Source organism: Nannospalax galili, unplaced genomic scaffold, assembly GCF_000622305.1.
Source record: "Nannospalax galili isolate Female #2095 unplaced genomic scaffold, S.galili_v1.0 scaffold1437, whole genome shotgun sequence".
NCBI classification, from domain to species: domain Eukaryota; kingdom Metazoa; phylum Chordata; class Mammalia; order Rodentia; family Spalacidae; genus Nannospalax; species Nannospalax galili.
In genome coordinates, this window is record NW_008341050.1 from 1517170 (window position 1) to 1537927 (window position 20758).

The 20758-nt window shown below is 43.0% G+C and overlaps 2 protein-coding genes across 6 annotated transcripts in view; one reads left to right on the forward strand and one right to left on the reverse strand.

The window, feature by feature from the left end:
- Positions 1-376: 376 nt before the first annotated feature.
- Anapc16 (anaphase promoting complex subunit 16) lies at positions 377-15125 on the reverse strand. Of its 2 annotated transcripts, none has more exons than XM_008836638.2 (4): positions 15002-15125; positions 9541-9707; positions 2467-2541; positions 377-630 (listed from the first exon to the last, which is right to left on the reverse strand). In XM_008836638.2, exons 2-4 carry the CDS (start codon positions 9680-9682, stop codon positions 515-517), a joined length of 333 nt encoding a protein of 110 aa, XP_008834860.1. In that variant the 5' UTR covers positions 9683-9707; positions 15002-15125; the 3' UTR covers positions 377-514. The 2 variants fall into 2 exon arrangements, with proteins under 2 accessions (XP_008834860.1, XP_008834861.1); XM_008836639.3 differs by lacking the exon at positions 15002-15125 and adding an exon at positions 14500-14735.
- The window catches only part of Ascc1 (activating signal cointegrator 1 complex subunit 1), a 123862-nt gene continuing 117912 nt past the window's right edge, over positions 14809-20758 (forward strand). For 2 of the 4 annotated variants that reach the window (XM_008836636.3, XM_017799036.2), the window contains exons 1-3: positions 14810-14938; positions 17515-17656; positions 19132-19231. In XM_008836636.3, coding sequence (XP_008834858.1) covers positions 17548-17656; positions 19132-19231 — 209 coding nt within the window. In that variant the 5' untranslated portion in view covers positions 14810-14938; positions 17515-17547. Of the gene's footprint in view, positions 14939-15163; positions 15299-17514; positions 17657-19131; positions 19232-20758 lie in introns of those variants that run through there. The other 2 variants (XM_017799038.2, XM_008836637.3) reach the window with 2 other exon arrangements.

The window sequence follows — 20758 nt, forward strand, 5'->3', positions numbered from 1 at the left end:
TGGGTGGGAGCACCATTTGGCACATCCAAAAGAGGTGAGAAGAAGAATCTATAGAATTAGATGTCTAAAAGAAGGTGTGGGAAGGGAACATTTGGACACAGATCCTGAGCTGAAATCAGAATCATCTGTGAAAAGAAATGTTTAGGTCAAAAATGTATACAGATCCTGACCTTGGACTTGACTGGTGAAAATTTCCAGACACTCTGAATGACAGGATATACGCCATTCAGCTGGCCCATTCTGGCATGTGTCCCAGCTGGCTTGTGGGAAATGTATAAATATCTCTTAAACTGCAAACCTCCTGGTTCTCTGAAGCTGTGTTAATTTGATTCCCAATACTTTTTAAAACAAACAAGTGAAAAACTTCCCAGCAACATCATACACACTTGAGTATTTGTCGTCTATGGATAGAAACAGAGTAATCAACTATGGATGTGAATTCATACATTGCAGCTCACAGTACAGCTGTGACTCTCTGGGTGGCTGTGCCCCAGAGGTGACCATGCAGGGGACATCAACCTGAAGAGGGTGTGAACCCCAGCAGCTGCTCAATGGGTTTAAACCGCCACTCGTCGGCCTCCAGCTCTTCTACCAAACCAGCTAGTTTTTCCATTCGAGCAACTTGCTGATCTGTGAAGTCAAGAAGTCACAGCTACAATCAGTGCACGTCCGTCCCATAAGGCTGTCCCCCACTGCCAACATGACAACTGCCTTAAGTACAATTCTGGATGGGCCTTCCCCCTTGGTATTCTAGTAATAAGGTCTTATTCGAGTCAGAAGACTAATTAAAAAATTTTTTAAAAATTTATTTTCATCTTATGTATATGTGTACCATGTACATGCAATGCCCAAGGAGGCCAGAAGAGGGTGTGTGTCAGATCCCCTGGAACTGGAACTATGGATGGTTGTTAGCTGCCATGTGGGTTCTGAGAACCGAACCCTAGTCCTTTAAAAGAGTAGCCAGTGCTCTTAACCACTGAGCCATCTCTCCAGCTCCTAGAAGACTACTAATTTTTTTTTTTAGAGAGATTTCCTTGCAGCCCCAGCTGGCCTGGAACTGGCTACATAGACCAGGCTACCCTAAATCTCACAGAGATTCGAGATTCACCTGCTTTTGCCTCCTGAGTGCTTGTATTAAAGGCGTGTGCCACCACAGACTAATCTTAAAAAAAAAAAATAAAACCCCTGAATATTTCTGATCATCTTTGCTATACATTTCTCCTTTGCCTGCAGTGGCAGGGTTCTGTACAAGCTAGCCAAGTGTTTCACCACAGAGCTACATTTGCACTGCTTTTTATGTGTGCGCATGCATGTAGCAGCCAGAGGTTGACAGTGGTGTCTTCGTCAATCCATTCACTCTCCTTATTTTCTGAGACAGGGTCTCTTATTGAACCTTAGTACTATAAAAAAAAATTACAATCATCACATTTTCATTATGTGCTATATTCCTAAGAAACAGAGCTGGGGGCTGGAGAGATGGCAAAAATGGAGAGACGGTAGCTCTTGCAGAGGACCTGGATTTGGTTCCCAGCACCCACAAGATGGATCACAACTGGCTGTAAACTGTAGCTTCAGATAATCTGATGCCCTCTTCTGGCCTCCATGGGCACTACATACATGTGATACACATACACACATGCAGGCAAAAACACATAAGACAAAAAAAAGAATCCCTCGAAAACAAAATAAAAATAACCTAGAGCTGGGTGTAAGTGGCTTATACCTATAATCCCAGCATTCAGGGGGCTGAGGTAGGAGGAGCTAGAGTTTGAGGCCACTTTGGGCTTGACCATCTTAAAACAAAAACAAAGCAGGTCCTCACTCTCCAGGGCACAGTGATTCAACTCCAAAGTTACTGTAGAAATGGTCTGGAGGGGAAACAGCTTCCTCATGTGTAAGGAAGACTTGGTGAAGGACAATGAAGCAGGAATCCTATCACCAGGGTTCCGGGGTGTGGAAAGACCAGGGGTAGAACATCAGTACTTGAAGATGATGATGGGAGCCCATGGAAGAAATCAGTCAAAGGTCTCAGAGAGGAGAGGTAAGAGCAATGCTGGAGCAGGACACATGGAGCCCCCAGAGAACCAACCCTTGAACTTCAACATCAAACCTCAAAAGGGGTTTTCCATCTGGATTAAGACTTTTGAATGTTCTTTTTTTGTTTTGTTTTTCTCTGTTTTGGTCTTTTGGAGACAGGGTTTCCTGTAGCCCCAGATGGCCTGGATTCACTATGGAGACCAGGCTGGCCTTGAACTCACAGAGAGCTACCTGCCTCTGCCTCCCAAGTGCTGGGATCAAAGGTGTGTGCTACCATGGCTGGCTTGAATGTTCTTTGTTTAGGACATTCACCTAAACAGTCTTGCTGAGTTTGGGGCTTTTGTCATAGCACTCTGACCTTTCACTATTTGTGTTCGCCACCTACCATAAATTTCTGTTTATACTCCAGACCTCACTTCATGTACTCACCGTGTTTCACCTGCTTAAGTGTGGATGCCACTTGATAACTGAAAACGGATTCACAGAGGAACCTCTCAGAGCCATCTGCAAATAAAAGAGGTGAAGGTTTTAGTGTGGTCAGGGTTTTATTTTTATATTTTGGATTTATTTATTTTTATTTTATGACTGTTGTGTCTGTGTGTATGGACATGCACCCATGTTGTGCAGTACCCACAGAGGACCGAAGAAGGCACTGGATCCCCTGGAACTGGAGTTACAGATGGTTGTTAGCCACCATGTGGGTGCTGGGATTTGAACCTAGGTCTTCTGCAATAGCAGCCAGTGGTCTTACCTGCTGAGCCATCCCTCCAGCCTGTGATCAGGGTTTTAATGGCATCTGATAAACTAAGTGAGCACACCCATTCTCTTTTTGAAAAAAAATTTTCTTACATACTTCTCTGTAAAAGCTGCTTCTTCTGTATCTAGAATGTTAAAACTGCACCTCTACTTGTTTGAGAGTTCAAAAATAGTGTTAAAACAAAAACAAAAACAAGAAACCTTAGCCTGATGTTCTGGTCAACATTTGCCCTCTTCCAAATGAGTTCCCTAACATGCTCTGTATGGGCAGGCAGATGGTGACAGCTGACACATTCAGCTATGAGTGCTTGTGTGACTCGTATGGCAAAACTCCCACCATTTTCATTCCAAAAAACAAAGCTGAGGGAAAAACAGCTGTTGGTTTTTAATGTATCAAATTACATCGTCATGACCATCACAGAACCCTGCTGGGAAGTTTCATTCTGTAAACACAAATTGTAACCTTGATTTTCCAACAGAACGAAAACACTGCAATTTGGATGACGATAAGAGTGTGGTGCAAGTTCAGAACCTGGCACTGGACTGAGGCCAAGAACCACCAGTGAGAAGGTGGCTAGTTCAGTCACCACATGTTCAGAAGACAACTGTAAGACCAAAGCTTGCTCATGTTATTCCTTGTCAGACAAAGGCTAATCCAAGCAAAACACATCCCCCAAAGATATGTAATTCATGCAGGAAAATTCCATCTTTTATAGGGCAGCAGAAACCACTTGGGGCATGTGTTTTATTGCAAAAGTTCTAAAACAAATGGAGAGGACTCAGCTGTCTTTCTCCAGGTAGCAGTTCAGACCAGCACTCACCCGTCAATCATGGCTGGAGTGGCACCGGTATTAAGTGGGGAGCTAGGAACAGTACAATCTGGTCTCATCCTGAGTCTCCTGCAAACGGTTCTTTACAAGTCACGGTAATCAAGGAGAAGAGGAAAACTACAGATATTGATCATATCCTAATGGTTTAAATACATAACCAAAAGGGCTTCCTACCAATACTACCTTCAAATTAATGCACTCCCCACAAAAGAAAGTTAAAAAGAAATGATATACCCTCTTAGGAAGGAGTTTGTGAATTCAAGTTTCTTTTCTCCCCACCCCTGGGCTGTTCATCTTTCTTCGGATGCTGGGGATTGGGGGGTCAAAGCCAGAGTACTGTACATGCCCAGCATATGCTCCACCACTCAGTGACACCTCAGACTTTGCCTGTCCAGCCTAGGGACTGAGGCATGCTGATGATATCACTAGTGTTTTCAGATAGGAACAAATGGCTGCACGTAGCTATGAATTCCATGGAGGGAAGGGAACTGCTTGTGAACACCTGATACCAAGTATGTAATTTATTATCGTTCTTCCATGGACCTAACGTGCTGGCATTCATTACCCTATTCTGCCACTGCTTCTGTGGACCTAACGTGCTGGCATTCATTACCCTATTCTGCCACTGCTTCTGTGGACCTAACGTGCTGGCATTCATTACCCTATTCTGCCACTGCTTCTGTGGACCTAACGTGCTGGCATTCATTACCCTATTCTGCCACTGCTTTAAGAGTTCAATTACAAGCTAGGCATGGTTGTGCACACCTTTAGTCCCAGCACTTGGGAGGCAGAGGCAGGAGGTTCTCTGTGAGTTCAAGGCCAGCTTGATCTACATAGTGAGTTCCAGGTCAGCTGGGGCTACAAAAAAAAAAAAAAAAGAGTTCAATTACAGCTTGCGTTTTACTCTACGAAGAGCAAAGCACAGAGAAGGAAAGCGTGCCTCCCTGGAGGTTTGATCCTGAACTCTAGGAAGTGGGAATTATGGGTTGTAAGGATCAAGCCAACATGTGTGGGGATCCCTAGCAAGTGCTGCCTCCCACTTATATTTAATCACCAGGAGAAAATGCTTAAACTATGACATTGTTCTATTATTCTTGGTAATGAACAGCAAAACAAAAAGATACACGCTTTCAAAAAAAGGTTTACCTTGGTACCAGTTCGCCGCACTCCAGCCCTAAGAACCCACTTCTACTAATCTGAAGTTCTGTAGTAACCACCAAGTCCAGCGCTTCTTAGCCACATTCTAGTAGATGTAATATCTGAGGCAATGGGAAGTCTGGAATTTCTCCAGAGAGGAGTCAGCCGGAGGTGATCTGTCTTCCATTTAGAAACTGTAATCAAACCCTTTGTAACAGACTGAATAGCAACATATCAGCTTTCCTCTTAAGGGACAAGGCTTGTTTATAAATCGTGAAAAATTCAGTATATGGCCCTAAATCTAACACTGTCACCAACTCCAATAAAAAAAAATGTTAACAAATTTGTTTAAAAGACTATTACTTCATAGCAGGAAATTAAACAATGCCAGGTAATTTAAATCAGTGGCCTACATGTCACTAAAATACAGCCACTTCTGAGCTGGAAGGCAGCCTCTAATTTGCTCACTAATGACTGGGTGAGAACAATCTTAGCCAAGGGCAGGAGAATGTTAAAACCTGCTACATGCTGCTGTTATCAGAGAGCAGATGCACCAGAAAGTTAATTCCTGAGGTTAACTACAGGTTATTTGCATTTATTATCCTACACAGGAGGAGGCACCAGCAAGTTGAACCTGTTAAGATGCTGACTAGCACCTAACCTCAGCTCCTAATTGCTTTTGTTCTTACTCTCAACAGACCTTTCCTACCCCTACCCCCACATCTCATTCTGTAGCTCAGGCTTACATGGAATTAATTTTCTAGGTGTGTATATAGTCCAGGCTGTCCTTGAATTCACAGCAATCCTGCCACCTCAGCCTCCTGGGACTGCTGCCATCTGTCATTATGACTGGTTTCTATTTTCCTTTTTCTGTTACACTATTGTAAGAAAAATGGGGGCTGGGGATGGTAGGGCACTTGTCTAGTATGTACCAAGTCTTGGGTTTGATCTCTAACACAGAATAAATTAAACATAAGCAGTATATGCCTGTTATCTTAGCACTGAGAAGTGGAGGCAGGAGGTTAACTTCAAGGTCATCTTCAGCTTCATGGGGAGTTAAGAGACAGGTTTGGGACACATAATACTTAAAAAGAAAGAAAATAAAGAAAAAAGGTTTGATGCACACACATGAACTGTATAACAGCATCACCCATAAACATGGTAGAAATGCCTCAATTCTAATTTCCTATATCAGGAGTGCTACACAGGATGTACACAGGTCACAGGTAAATACTAGGCCATTTCATTTAAGAGACCTGAGCATCTGTTGACTTTAGTATCCATGGAGATGAGGCATGTGGAATATGGAGGTAGAGAGGTGGTGTGGAGTGGTGTGTGGAATAGAGTCAGACACCAGAAGATACGCAGGACAGCTGTAATCTTTATTTATGTTATGTGTTTGGGTGTTTTGCCTCCATCTATATAATTGTATCCATGTTGTGCAATGCCTGCAGAGCCATCTCTCTAGCCATGTTTTTTTTTTTTTTTTTTTTTTTTTTTCTTTTTAAAATTTGACATTTATTTGTGTGTGCACGCACATATGTGTGCGTGTGGAGATCAGAGGACAACTTTCAGGGGTCAGCTCTCTGCTTCCATCATGTGGGACCTGGGACTGAACTGGTCAGTCTTGGTGGCAAGCAACTTTACTTACTGAGCCATCTTGTTGGCTGCTGGCTCTTTTTCTGTATTCTTTAACATATTAAAATTAAAAAAAAATTTTTATTATTTTTATTTTATGTGAATGAGTGTATTGCCTGCATATAGGTAAGTAAACCCATGTCGTGCAATGCCCGTGGAGGACAGAAGAGGGCATTGGATCCCCTGGAAAGGGAGTTAAGGACAGTTGTTAGCTGCCATGTGATGCTGGGAACTGAACCCAGGGCGTCTGTGAGAGCAGTCAGTAAGCCATCTCTCCAGCCCCTAAAATAATTTTTGTTAATAATGACAAACATGTCATGTGTATACAGGTACCCAGGGAGAGTGGAAAGGGTGCCAGATTCCCTGGGAGGTAGTTGTGAGTGTCGATGTGCTGGGATCTAATCTTGGGTCCTCAGCAAGAGCAGTACATGCTCTTAAACACTGAACCATTTCTCTAGCGCCCCCTCCTCTCTTCTGTATTATTGATATTAATATACTTGATTTGGTCAAGTCAGTTCAGGGGTTGCTATCTCTGTTGTTTTTAGCTTGTCATTAAGTATAAGCAGCTTTTAAGATTGCTGGTCAAACTTTGAAACCAGAAGGCAGAACCACAACTATACCGTGAATTTAATTAATTTATCCCTGGGGCTGGAGAGATGGCTCAGAGGTTAAGAACACTGGTTGGTCTTGAGGAAGACCCGAGTTTGAATCCCAGCACCCACATGGCAGCTAATAACTGTCTGTAACTCCAGTTCCAGGAGATTTGACAGCCTCTTCTGTCTTTTGAGGGCACTGCACAACAAAGGTGCACTTACCTACATGCAGGCAATACATACATACACATAAAATAAAAGTAATAAACAAATGTTAAAAAAATAAAAATTTATCCTACAACAGAACCTAATTCATTCCCCAAGGAAGCAGTAAAAATGGATAGATCTATCCTTGTTAGAACATCAACATCAAAGTGATCTCAGCTTTTTTTCCTTAATGTTTCCACATAATCTGGTACATCCTGACAAAGAATGCTGATAGCTTTGAGACTGCAGAAACACCTCCTGTATTAAAATCCTCTTAGAGGTAGAATTTAAATGACTTTCATCTTGGAGCAGCACTGTTAAGCATCGATTTCTCTTCTGTTCCTACAAAACTTGCTAAACAACTTAAATGCCTTGAACTTTTGATTTATGGGAAACTTCTTTGAGACCACATCTCTGCTACATACAACTAAACTATAGTGTACTTTAGTAGCAAAATGACAAACAGGCCCCTACCTCTAGTCAGACTTGTGTACCAGTGTTTAGCCAGGCATGTTGCACAGCCCTCCAGAGGCAGAAGCATGTAGATCTCTGTGAGACTGAGGCCAGCCTGGTCTATGGCTAGGGCTACAGGGAAACCATGTCTCAAGAAAAACAAAAATAAAATAAAATAAAACAAAACAAACAAAAATAATGTCATTGTTTAGTGTTGCTTAACCCAAAATTTTTTAAAAAAACATCTAATATAGGGGCTGGAGAGATGGCTCAGTGGTTAAAAGCATGACTGTTCTTGCAGAGGTCCTGGGTTCGATTCCCAGCACCCATATGGCAGTTAACAACTGTCCATAACTCTAGTTCCAGGGGATCTGACGTCCTCTTCTGACCTCCTTGGGCAATGTACAACATGGGTGCACTTATACACATGTAGGCAATACACTCATACATACAATTAAAAAAAAATTAAAAAAAAATCTGGGAGCCGGGCGTGGTGGTGCACGCCGTTAATCCCAGCACTTGGGAGGCAGAGGCAGGTGGATCGAGTTCGAGGCCGGCCTGGTCTACATAGTGAGTTCCAGGACAGCCGGGGCTACAGGGAGACCCTGTCTCAAAAAAACAAAAACAAAAACAAAAACAAAAAAAATCTGATATAGGGGCTGGCTCATATAGGATATATCTCTGCTAGGATATAGGAGAGATGGCTCAGTGGTTAAGAGCACTAGCTGCCCTTGCAGAGGATCCAGGTTCAATTCCCTGCACCCACATGGTGGCTAACAACCATCTATAACTCCAGTTCCAGGGGATCCAATACCCTCTTCTGGCCTCTGTGGGTATTGTACAACACAGGTGTATTTACATGTATGTGGGCAAAACAGTCATGTACATAAAAACAAAATTTTTTTTGAAAAATCTGATATAAATGCAGAGATGACCCAAAAAAGCCAGCTCCTGATCGTTGCCTCATTCCCTCCTCTTAGCCAGCTAGCTTGCAAATATCTAAGATGTTAGCTGCAAATCTGTCTCCAGTGCTAGGAAAACACCACAGTGCTGTGCTCAAGCAGGCCACAAGTCACCTTCATACAGGGATATACTTTAGTTTTTATTTCCTCTCTGGAGGCCTGAATCTATCTGTAGATTACTTACATTAGAAAAGAAAATGTAGGGCTACAGAGATGGCTCGGTGGTTAAGAACACTGGCTGCTCTTGCAGAGGACGAGGGTTTGATTCCCAGTACCCACATGGTGGCTAACAACCATTCATAACTCCAGTTCCAGGGAATCTGACACCCTCTTCTGACCTCCCCGGGCATTGCACGAGTACACTCACATGCATGCAGGCAATACATTCATATACATAAACTAAAAACATAAATAAAATATTTTAAAAAGGAAAAGAAAATGCATCAATCAGGCACCACAGTAAGGCAGCCTGGAGCAGGGGAGCAGAGGACTCCTGGCCCTGGTGCTGACTCTGACGCTAACCTGGCCAAATCACTTAGAGTTCTAGTTCTAAAGAATTCTAGATGGCCCTTGGTTTGCAGCATGTTCAATGTCAAAATTGTGATGCTGGAGCCAGGTTAGTTGTTTTTTTTTGGTCTTTTTGAGACAGGGTCTCTCTGTAGCCCCAAATGTCCTGGAACTCACTTTGTAGACCAGGCTGGCCTTGAACTCACAGAGATCTGCCTGCCTCTGCCTCCTGAGTGCTGGGATTAAAGGCGTGCGCCACCACGCCCAGCCCAAGGTTTGTTTTTAAAGACATTATCAGAGATGAAATGTGGGGCTGAAATGAGAGCAAATTCCTCTCTAATCCACTCACTAGCTTCTTTACAGTGAATATGCATGGCGGGACTGAAGCCAATCACTCAGCACAAAGCAGCATGAGGTCACCTTCTAACATCTCTCCAGCTCCTTTGGGGTAGGTGAAAAGCGCTTTCCGTGGTGGGGCAAGGTCCGAGACACTGAAACCAGATCCTGTGATAGAACTTCCACTGACCCCACCAGCTGAAGAAGAGGATGAAGAGGCAGCCATTCCCTCCAGCAGAATTCTCTCCTCACTACAGGGAAAGAAAAACAGCCTTTGTTAAGTTTATGGAAGGCAGACAAACATTTCATTCTGGCTGCCACCATGGCCAGTATGTAGTTCTGTAAAGAACGAGCTTCCCTTTTTTCTGTCCTCCCTCCCTTTTATGGCACTCAGGTTTTGAAGTCAAAGCCTGTTAAAGAATCACTTGCCTACTTAGAATCTTACTTCCTCCCATTAGCCAAGCGCTTCCATTTGGAACTGACGGTGGGAGTTATGCGTCCAAGGGGTGATATGGCTGAGCCAAGGCAGAAATGTGACTGAGGAATAAGTTATGAGGATCAAATAATCTTGCTCCATAGGACAGTTTGTCTTGGATACAACCTGACCAAGCCACACCAAGAAGTTCACTTATAACATTTTCCAAATAGGATTCCAGAATAACACTGTGTTCTGTTCCCACGGAAGGGAAATTGGTTAGGAAACACACACTGATGCTTTCATTAAAAAAATGTGTAACCTTCTCATCCAAATGCAATACCTAAATTTATCACTTGGTGGCATCCCCAATCTGGAACAAAATCGCACAGGAACTGATCTCAGAAACCACAGCCCTTTATGAACAGAGCAGCTGAGGGTCATGTCTTGGGTCATGTCAGAAAATCTGAATGCAAGTGAGGCAATCTGTACCGAACACAGGACGTTTTAGGAAACTTCAAAACGAGAACACTGCCACAGAAGCCCATGCCGTTTTAATTAAAGACTCTATAATGTATACTTTAAAAAATGGTTTAGTTTTTATGCTGTCTAGAACTTTCTGTCATGATGGAAATGTTCTAACGTCCTAGTTCTGTACTAGCCTTATATTGTGGCTATTAATGTGACTGAGGAAAATTTAAATTTCAGTATAACCACATGTGGCTAGCAGTCACTACATCGGGTAATGAAGTTCTAGCATTTAGTTAACAAATGACTTTATGTAGGTGTGGTAGTATGTACCTGTTGTTTCGGCTACTCATGAGGCTGAGGCAGGGGAATTGTGTGAGGCTAGCCTAGACTACACAGCCTGTCTCAACAACAACAGACAATGGCTAATTTTGTTACATGAATTCTAGCTTTAAAAATACTTAAAAGGGCTTCATTTATTTAGTTAAAGACAGGGTCCTAATCTGTAGTCTAGATTGGCCTGGATCTTACTATGTAGCCCAAGCTAGCCTGAAACTCATGGAAATCCCCCTACCTCAGCCTCCTAAGTGCCACCATGTTTGGCTTAAAAAAGGATCTTATGCCGGGCATGATGGCGCCTACCTTTACTCCCAGCACTCGGGAGACAGAGGCAGGTGGATCTCTGTGAGTTAGAGGCCAGCCTGGTCTACACAGTGAGTTCCAGTTCAACTGGGGCTACAGGGAGACCCTGTCTCAAAAAGACCAAAAACAAACAAACAAACAAAAAAGGATCTTAAAAATGAATTTTCTAGGGCTGGGGGTGTAGTTCTGTTAGTAGAGTGCTTGCCTAGCATGCAGGAAGCCCTGGGCTCAATTTCTAGCACCACATAAACCAGGCATGGTGGCACACAAGTATAATTCTAGCACTTGGGAGGTGGAGGTAGGATCATGGTCATCCTGGATTACATAGCAAGTTCAAAGTCAGTCTTGAATACATGAGATTCTAAAAAAAAAAAAATTCCTGTCTGTAATGGTTTGAAAGAATTTTAGCTGAAATTGTAGCTAAATGCCTGTCCCCCTTATTTTGCTAGTTATAACATATCTGTTATAAAAGCTGAGGGCTGGGCTGTAGCTGAGTTAACACATACTTAACATGTTTGAGACTCTAAGTTCAATCTCTAACACTTAAAAGTTGAAACTCAATTTTTAAAAATAGAGAAATGAGTGAATGCTACGCTAATATAAATCCTCTACGCAGAAGATTTCCTTTCCTACTAAGGAGAATGATACGTGATGTCTGAAATGGCGGCTGCTGCTTCTGTAATTCTCCAATGACACACGGCTGTCAGAGAAGCAGAGCTTGGTTTCTGATTTCATCATGTCCTGAAGTCATACTGATTAATGCTAAAGGAGGATATGGGAATAGTAAGGCTATTGCTATAATTAGACTGTTAGCCTATTAAAGATGCATATTGATTAATGATAAAATTCTTAATCTTGCTCTTACTTTTCCTTCTTTCTGAGCTCTGATAACTTTCCAAATTGTATTTATATCCACAAAGGCAACAACTTTTCAAGTTAGATTCATAACCGATCCTTTGGACCATACTGGGTCAAAATATAGCTTGGTAAGATTTTAAATGCTCTTTTAAAAAGAACTTAGGTATTGATGGACCAGGTCCAAATATCTAAATGGATTCCTGGTGGGATTTAAATAAAGCAAACAGACAACCTAGCCCTTCTAAGTGAGTAGCTCCGGCTCTGTTTCCCACCAGTTCAGAGTGGACCCACTGCTAACTGTTCATATCTCTCACCTAAGATTTAAAACTCTAATCTTTTTCCTCCACCCTGACAAATGTTCTATTCAGTTGCAAATGCTTTGTACTTTATATTTTGAGATCAGCTGCTTAACAGAACACCCAACCAAGCAACTGCCAGTTAGGACAGCTTCAAAGGCTAGCCACACCGTGATTTCGAAAGGGAAGGTAATCAAAAGAACTTCCTTTCATCCTATTTTCTCTCCAACTCTCAGGACCACCATCATTCCATACACAAAAACAGCCAGGTTTGGAAATGGAGCACAGAATTAGTTCAAGGTTAACTTTAAATAAGCAGCTTTCTACAGGGACGGAGAGAAAAACCTACACAATCTCTAAAGATTTAGGTTAAGGCTTTCATGCTGGAGAATGAAGTCAGGGTCTTGTGACTGCTTAGCATGTGCTCTATCCTGGAGCTGGACCTTCAGGCTCTCCAACTTTGAATGCTATCAATAAGAGGTAAACAGGAGAGCTGGGAGTGGTGGTGCATGCCTTTAGTACCAGCACTCGGGAGGCAGCAAAAAAAAACTCAAACCCTAGATTGTTACTGTTCTTTTCAGTGTCGACATTATCTAATTTATCCAAACCAAGTGTAACACTTGGTCTATATCAAGTAAGCAGCTGCTCATTTAAGCAAATGTTCATAGAATGATATATATTTCATAGGAACCACTGATTTCTTAAAGTTCATCTAATCTGATTTCCTCTAAATATGATAAAATTGAGGCACAGAGATAATTTCAGCTCATTTGCTGTGCTATTTTTGAAGTAAAGGCTTGTTGACACATTAGGAGTCATATGCCAAGTTCCAGGTAAGCCCATGGTTAAGAACAGACTATGGGGGCTAGAGGAATGGTTCAATAGTTAAGAGTATTTGCTGTTCTTGCAGAGGGCTGGAGTTTGGTTCCCAGTACCCACACTGGGTGGCTCATAACTGCCTGCAACTCCAGCTCCAGGGCAGCTGATGCTCTCTTTTGGCCTCCTCACACACATGCACACAGGTACACACATACACATAAATAAAAATTAAAGGACCGTGAAGCCTTTCTGCCTAGGTTTATGTCCTGGTTTTGCTACTTGCTACATGGCTTGATAAATCACTTTTTGTTCTTTATATGCCTCACTTGTAAAATGGAATCAATAATAGTATCTCCCTTACAGAGGTGCCATAAAGAGTACATCAATTACGTAAAGCAACAGGAACAGTTTCAGGCTTAGGAAACACTAAATCTTATGCTCACTCCACCCCCCACCCCCAAATCAGTAATATTTACTCCTGAATTATTTTTCTCTTTTGTTTTTCAAGTAGATCTTGCTTTGTAGCCCAGGCCGGCCTTGAACTCCAGACCCTGCCTTGGCCTTCTGAGTGTTGGGATTACAGACATGCACCACCATAGCCAGTTCCTTCTGAATCTCTTTTTCCATATGCAGATCCCAGTTTTTCATACTTACTGTTTCAAAACATGTACTCATAGGAAAAGTTCAAATTCTCTCTGACATAGCTATGCTAATCTTTGAGAGGGCTCATGAAGGCAGACAATGTCAGTTATGATGCACTTCACATGTTCTGCCACTGGGCTACACCCTCAGTATATTCACTGTCAAATTTATGATCTTGTAAGAATCCTCTGATGGGGCTGTGCTCAATGGAAAGTATGTGAACTGGAGTTTGGATCCTCAGAACTCACTTAAATGCTGGGCAGGTGTGGTGGCTGCCGTTAATCTCAGCACTTGGGAAGTAGACAAGGGGACCTGGTGGCCAGCTGGCTAGATAAGACTAGCTGGAGCTGGTGAATTCCAGGTTCAGAGAAAGGTTCTGCCTCAAAGTGGAGAGCAATCCAGGAAGATACCAAACATCAACTTCGGGCCTCCACATCCATATGCATGTGAGACACACACAGCCTGTGATCCTGGTTCTGAAGATACACCTCAGTGGCAGAGCATTTGCTTAGCATGTGTGAAGCCTGCGTTCTAGCCTCAGCATAGGTACAAGAATCCTGTGATAATTGGAGTAAGGGGAAAGAAATTATCTATCCCCTAGGCCTAGTATAAAACTCGTATCATAGAATTTCCTGAATCATTTGTAAATAACAGACCTAGTAGCAAATATTACGGAGGAGATGGAGAAGACTGGCGTCCTGAAGGTTAGTTCATTATATTTTGTTTGGGATACTGATTGAGTATCCTGGAACTTGGTCCTCTTAGGGAGGCTGGGCTAGTGACGGTAGAAAGGCTCATAGGAAAAGCAACGATGTTTGGGCGGTGGGGAACACGCCAACCAGCCTGGCTTGGTTAAATACTTACTTTGTGTACGACACAGATGCCCTCGCACTCATAAATTACCTTATGCTTATTTTCTTTAAAAAGGATCCTCCTTGAAGATAAGTCTCCTAAGAAACCAGACGTTTTAGTCGGCTTCTACCCACTACAAAGGCAAATTATGACAATCGTTGGGTTCCACCAACAAATCATTCCAGTGTGTTCCACTTAAACAGATGGATGAGAATCCAAACCAAACAGACACGGCCGCTTTCACAGGGCGGACTGGAGTCACAGGCCGGAGAGGGAGGAGTCCGAGCACCATTAGCTGCCGCCGCCGCGCACCTCCACCCAAGCCACACTTCCCACCCAGCTCAGCGCCCAGGAAGGGCAGGCGGCCGCCCCAGTGCGCAGGCGCCACCCACGGCCAGGCGCATGCACAGTGGCAGGAAGTCGCCTTTTACACGCCCGACGCGGCAGCGCCTTCTGGGTCTCTTCAGACTTTCCTCCATTAGTTCTGCAGGTAGGATCCCAGGATCAAATCCCAACCCAACTCCCGAAGGTTCTGGAATCCTCGGCCACTTACCTCAGAAGTTCGGGTACTTGATAGCCCCGCCCCTAAGACCCAGCGGAGCAGCGGCGATCGCTGCGACCCGGACGCCGGGGTGCGCAGGTTCACGCCGCAGTGGGCGTGGCCTGATTGGGCGGGGCTGGAGCGTTCCCAGAGCACTTCCGGGTCGCTCGTCTGCAGACGCTCTCTAGTTTTCCTGAAGGCCTGGCGTTTTGGTTTTCTGTTGCCTTTTATGATTTAGGACCTCAGCTTCTCCCCCGGTGTCACGTCAAGACACTTTTCCTTTCCCTCTCCCAATCTCCATGACACAAGGTTAGATGATTTCCTTCCTGCTCACAGTCAGTCTGGGGCTGCGCAGGAAAGGTTTGCACAACAACTACATCTTCCTCCAGAGCTCGGGTCCCAGGGCCCAGCCTTAACAATAAAGTCTGCTTTTGCGCAGAACGTTATATTTAGGGGGACGGGGGAGTGCTAAAGGACTGTCAACGGGGTTATCAATGCCATCGTTGCGTCCTCAACATTTCCTTTCCCAAAACACAAACCCTCTCCTTGGGTCTGTGAGGCTACCAGTTAAAGACACTTGGCAGAGGGTTGGACTGAGCATTAGTGTAGTTAGTAAGGATTGATTTGTTTTCACTGGAACTTTTAAGTATGTGGGGTTTGAAGATCAAGCTGTCTGTGGTGGGAACGTGGGTTGAACTTAACCACAGCTCCCTCATAAGGAGTCTTTATTACCTAGATTATTAAGTGGTGACTAGAAGCTTGGCTTACCAGTTAAGTAATGTACAGCCTGTTGGGCAATGGGTAGAAATCGGGTTCCTTCTCAGTAGTATGTTGACCTGAGAACTCTGTTGGTTGTTTTTTTTTTTTTTTTTTTTTTTTTTTTTTAGTCTTTTTTGAGACAGGGTCTCCCTGTAGCCCCAACTGTCCTGGAACTCACTATGTAGACTAGGCTGGCCTCGAACTCACAGAAATTCGCCTGCCTCTGCCTCCCGAGGGCTGGGACTAAAGGCGTGCACCCCCTCGCATAGCGGTTAAGTCATATTTTAACTGTACTCTGACAGGGAAGTAGATCTGATTGTTAGGTATATATTTCTAGCACATTAAAAGCATTGCCTCCTCTCTTCATGAATAGTGTATTAAATGTTCTTCATTGTATTATTACATTGGACAGAAAGAATGGAGGCACTTTACAAATGGTTAGGTAAATGTTAAGGTTGGGCTCCCTTAAAATAATAAGGTATCTGTATTCTCTCAAAGTTGTGGGCAGGCTGTACATTATTAATGCTTCTTAACTTCTTGGAGGGGCAATAAATAATTTACAAATTTTATTTTGTTGTCCATTGTGAGTCAGGAGTGTAGTACAATGATGGAAAACGCAATTGACAGAAAACAACTTACAAATGGGAAGGCCAAAAGAAAGTGATACTACTTTTGCTTGGGGTGTTCTGTGAACTGATGCCCAGGTCTTTCCTTTCAGGCCTACATGATGGTTCATAAAAGAGGTTCTTCTTTTAACTTAAAAAATGTTTATGTATATGAATGTTATGCCTGTGTGTGTGTAAGTGCACCTGTGACATGCAGTGCCTGTGGAGAAAAGAAGAGGGTGTTGGGTCCCCTGGAACTGGAGTTATGGACAGCTGTTAGCCACCATGTGGGTGCTGGAGTCTGAACCCAGGTCTTCTGCAAAAAGCTGGTGCTCTTAACCACTGAGCCATCTCTCTGGCCTCCATATAAGAGTTTTTTAAAAAATTGAATTAAAAATTTTAACTTTCATTTATATGAGTATTTTGCCTGCATGTATGTGAGTGTACCTTGTACATGCAATGTCCATGGAGGCCAGAAGGGGGCCTCAGATCCCTTGGAATTGGAGTTACTGATGGTTGTTAGCTGTCATGTGGGTGGTGGCAACGGAACCCCAGTCCATTGCAAGAGCAGCCAGTGTTCTTAACCACTGAGCCATCTCTCTAGCCCCCATAATATCTTTTTTAAACTTTAAAAATTTTTATTCATTTTTTAATTTTATTTTACATGTATGGGTGTATTGCCTGCGTGTAGGTAAGTGCACCCTTGTCATCCAACGCCCTTGGAGGTCAGAAGAGGCTGTCAGATCTCCTTTGTTAGCTGCCATGTGGGTGCTGGGATTCAAACCCTGGTCTTCTGCAAGAACAGCCAGTATTCTTAATTGCTGAGCCATTTCTCTAGCCCCCCCAATAATAGAATTTTAAATTAAAATTTTTATATTTATTTATTTCATGTGTGTTTGCATGTGGAGGTCAGAGAACAGCCTGAGAGTCAGTTCTCTCTTTCAACCATGTAGGTCCTAGGAACTGAACACAGGTCATCTAGCTTGGCAGCAAGAGTAAGTCATTTTTCTCTGGACTGAGTTTTTCTTTTCTTTTCTTTTTTTTTTTTTTTTTTTGGTCTTTTTGAGACAGGGTCTCCCTGCAGCCCCAGCTGGCCTGGAACTCACTATGGAGACCAGGTAGGACTTGAACTCACAGAGATCCGCCTGCTTTATTTTTCAGGAGTTTGCCAGAATATTATTTGGAGAGAGGGTCATGGAGGTTCTACGCCCACAGCTTATAACAATTGATGGACGGAATTACAGGAAGAATCCTATTCAGGAAAAGATTTACCAACATGAAGAAGATGGGGACTTCTACCAAGGTAATCTTATTTGCTTTTAGGTCAGATGAGAAGTAAAATAATCTCTGCATTGTAGCAGCAAGACTTTATTTCACTGTTTCTGTTTCAGTCCTGAAATCGGAGATGTTTGACTCTCAGCTCCAGTCAAGAGTACAGACAGGTTGAGCACAAATGAGACATTTTTTTTTTTTAAGCTTATTTTTATTTTATGTGTATGGGTGTTTTGCCTGCATGTATGTAAGTGCACCACATGCATACAATGCCTGCAGAGGCCAGGAGAGGGCATTGGATCCCCTAGAGCTGGAGTTACTAATGGTTGTTAGCTACCATGCAGGTACTGGGAGCCAAACCCAGGTCCTCTGGAAGAACAGCCAGTGCTCTTAACCCCTGAGTCATCTTTCTAGCCCTAAATGAGGAATTCTTGATTGCAGTTCAGAAATCAAGTTCTAGTTCATCTAGTACAGAAGCTTAAATGTCACATGGAGTACATTTTAGTCAATTATTATTACTAACTATAATATTCTGTGTCCAAATTAAGACCCTGTTATCTGTAATTTGTAAAGGAATATGAATTTTTGGAAATAAATAAGCACATGTGAAGGATTTAGTCCGGTGTTCAGTAATGTTAGCTGTTATTATTGTGTTATTTCTCTTTTCTTCTTGGTAGTCACACACTGATAGTTCCAAAGACGCAACTAACTTTATTGTAATATATGGTAATTTAGTAAATAAACCAAGCAGTTGAAGTCGAGTATACATATTTTCAAGATAATGACTTTGGACTTAGGTTTAGTGCATTAGGACCTTTCAGGTTCTTTGCAACTTTTCCCTTTTGGTTCATAAGCCTTTCCATTGGGCCTTAAACCTTGGGGGTCATTTTGTCCTGTGATCCTCCCCACCTGCTGGCAGCCTTGAGGCTTTGAGGTCCTTTTTTTCATTCTCATCATATTCTCTATCTCTCTTTCTCCCTCAGGCTGGCCTGGAATCAGAAATCCTCCTGCCTCAGTCTCCTAAGTGCTAGAATTCCAGGTCTATGCCACTCTGCCCCACCTCTCTCTTTGTCTAGGCTCTATGGAATGAATTCTAGTATTGTTCTTATCTACTAATAGGTTACTGAAGTAATTGTGTGCCTTAATACTAAAATCTACTGACTTGTGTACTTTAAAAGGCTGAATTTCATGTTTGTGAATTTCATCTCAACAGAAAAATAATAAAGCATGTTATTTAGTGCATCTTAACTTTCTAAGAGAAAACGGCCGAATATTGGTGTGTATACTGTTTTTCCAGTGTTCTGAGACAGAGAGATTTAAAATAACCACTTTGTTCTTTTTCTTCACTTCTTCCAAGAGCAGATTAGGAGGAAAACTAGAGTAATGGTCAGGCTGTTCTTTGCACCTTTGCTTGACTTTGTTAAACCCTGAGAGAGATTAACAGGTAAGGAGGAGGCTGTTTTCCATAGAGCAACTGCTTTTAGCGATGTTATGGTTTCTTTGCAGACTCCATGGACTACTCTGATGAGCCCTGTGATGCCTATGAGGTTGAGCAGACCCCCCAAGGATTCCGGGCTACTGTCAGTGCCCCAAGCCTGCTCTACAAGTGAGTGAGTGAGCGAGTGAGGTCACTAGTAGCTTCATGGATGGCACTTGGAGGAAGCTCGGCAGGATGCTGGTTCTTCAGTCTTCTAACCTTGATGACTAATGATAAAAGAATTAGTGTTTTTGTCCTAAAATGTCAAAGAACTGATTAGAGACTAATGTAATCATCCCACGTTTATTGTCACATCTTCACTATCAACTTTTATCTTTCTGTGGATTTCTTTTTCAAAATATTTGTTTTTTTATTTTATGTGTATGAAGTTTGCTTGCATCTATGCATGTGCACCATGTGCATGCCTGATGCCCATAGAGACAAGAAGAGGGCATTGTATTCCCTGGAGCTGCAGTTACAGATGGTGGTTGTGAACTACCATGTGGGTGCTAGGACTTCTGTAAAAACAGTAAGTGCTCTTAACCCATGAGCCATCTCTCCAGCCTCTCTCTGGATTTCTTTTTCTTTTCCTTTTTCTTTTTGAGATGGGGCTCCCTATAACCCCAGCTGACCTGGAATTTGCTATATAGACCAGGCTGGCCTCAGTCTCACAGAGATCCACCTGCCTTCCAAGTGCAGAGATTAAAGCCACCATGCCTGGCCTCTGTGGATTTTTTTTTGTTTGTTTGTTTGTTTGTGTTTTGAGACAGGATCTCCCTGTAGCTCCAGCTGGCCTGGAACTCACAATGTAGTCCAGGCTGGCCTTGATCTCCGTGATCTGCCTGCCTCTGCCTCCTGAGTGCTGGGATTAAAGGCGTGTACTACTACTAGTCAGGCTTGTGGATTTCTCTACATTCTTGCCCTCTGCCTAGTTCTTTATGTTAGAGATGGAATTTTCTTTTTTATAGACATGGTCTTGCTTTATAGTTAAGCTGCCCTGGAACTCTTTTGGTTTTTTTTTTTTTTTTTTTTTTTTTTTTTTTTTTTTTTTCTGACTTGGCTCGAATAAGCAGTTTTAATTTGCATTGTGAGACAGGGTCTCCCTGTAGCCCCTATCCAACTGACCAGGAATTCGATATGTGTAGATCAGGCTGGCCTCAAACTCCCAGAGATCCACCTGCCTCTGCCTCCTAAGTACTGGGATTAAAGGCATGAGACACCTCGCCCAGCTTTCCTGGAACTCTTGATCCTCCTGCATCAGCCTCTCATGAGCTGAGATTGCAGACATGCACCACCTCACCAGGCTTGGAATGATATTTAAAAAGGATCCATCTCTGTTTTTTTAATCTGTGGGGTCTAGTGAGATGGCCTTTGTTGCCCTTGTTGCACAAGCCTAGTTACCTGAGTTCAATCCTTAGAACCTTCATAGAAGTGGAAGGAGAGAAATGAATCTACAAAGTGTTGGACCCCCACTCTGGGGTACCCAACGTTCACGGGAGGCTGCACCCCAATAACTCAGTCCTCAAACCAGGAGATGCAACAAGCAAGAGGATTTTAATTGTTTGCGCAGACGGGCTCCTGCCTCACTCGGAGAGGAGAAGCCCCGAGCTCAGCTTACAGGCTGCTTATAAAGGCAAAAACCACAAACCACAAGCG

Excerpts from the sequence above, each read along its gene's own strand:
- Anapc16 (XM_008836638.2), bottom strand. The coding sequence starts at position 9,682 with ATGGCTGCCTCTTCATCCTCTTCTTCAGCTGGTGGGGTCAGTGGAAGT. Across the intron at positions 2,542-9,540 it reads AGCTGGAGAGATGTTAGAAG|ATGGCTCTGAGAGGTTCCTC; the intron begins GTGACCTCATGC and ends TTTTATTTGCAG. Across the intron at positions 631-2,466 it reads ACTTAAGCAGGTGAAACACG|ATCAGCAAGTTGCTCGAATG; the intron begins GTGAGTACATGA and ends TTGACTTCACAG.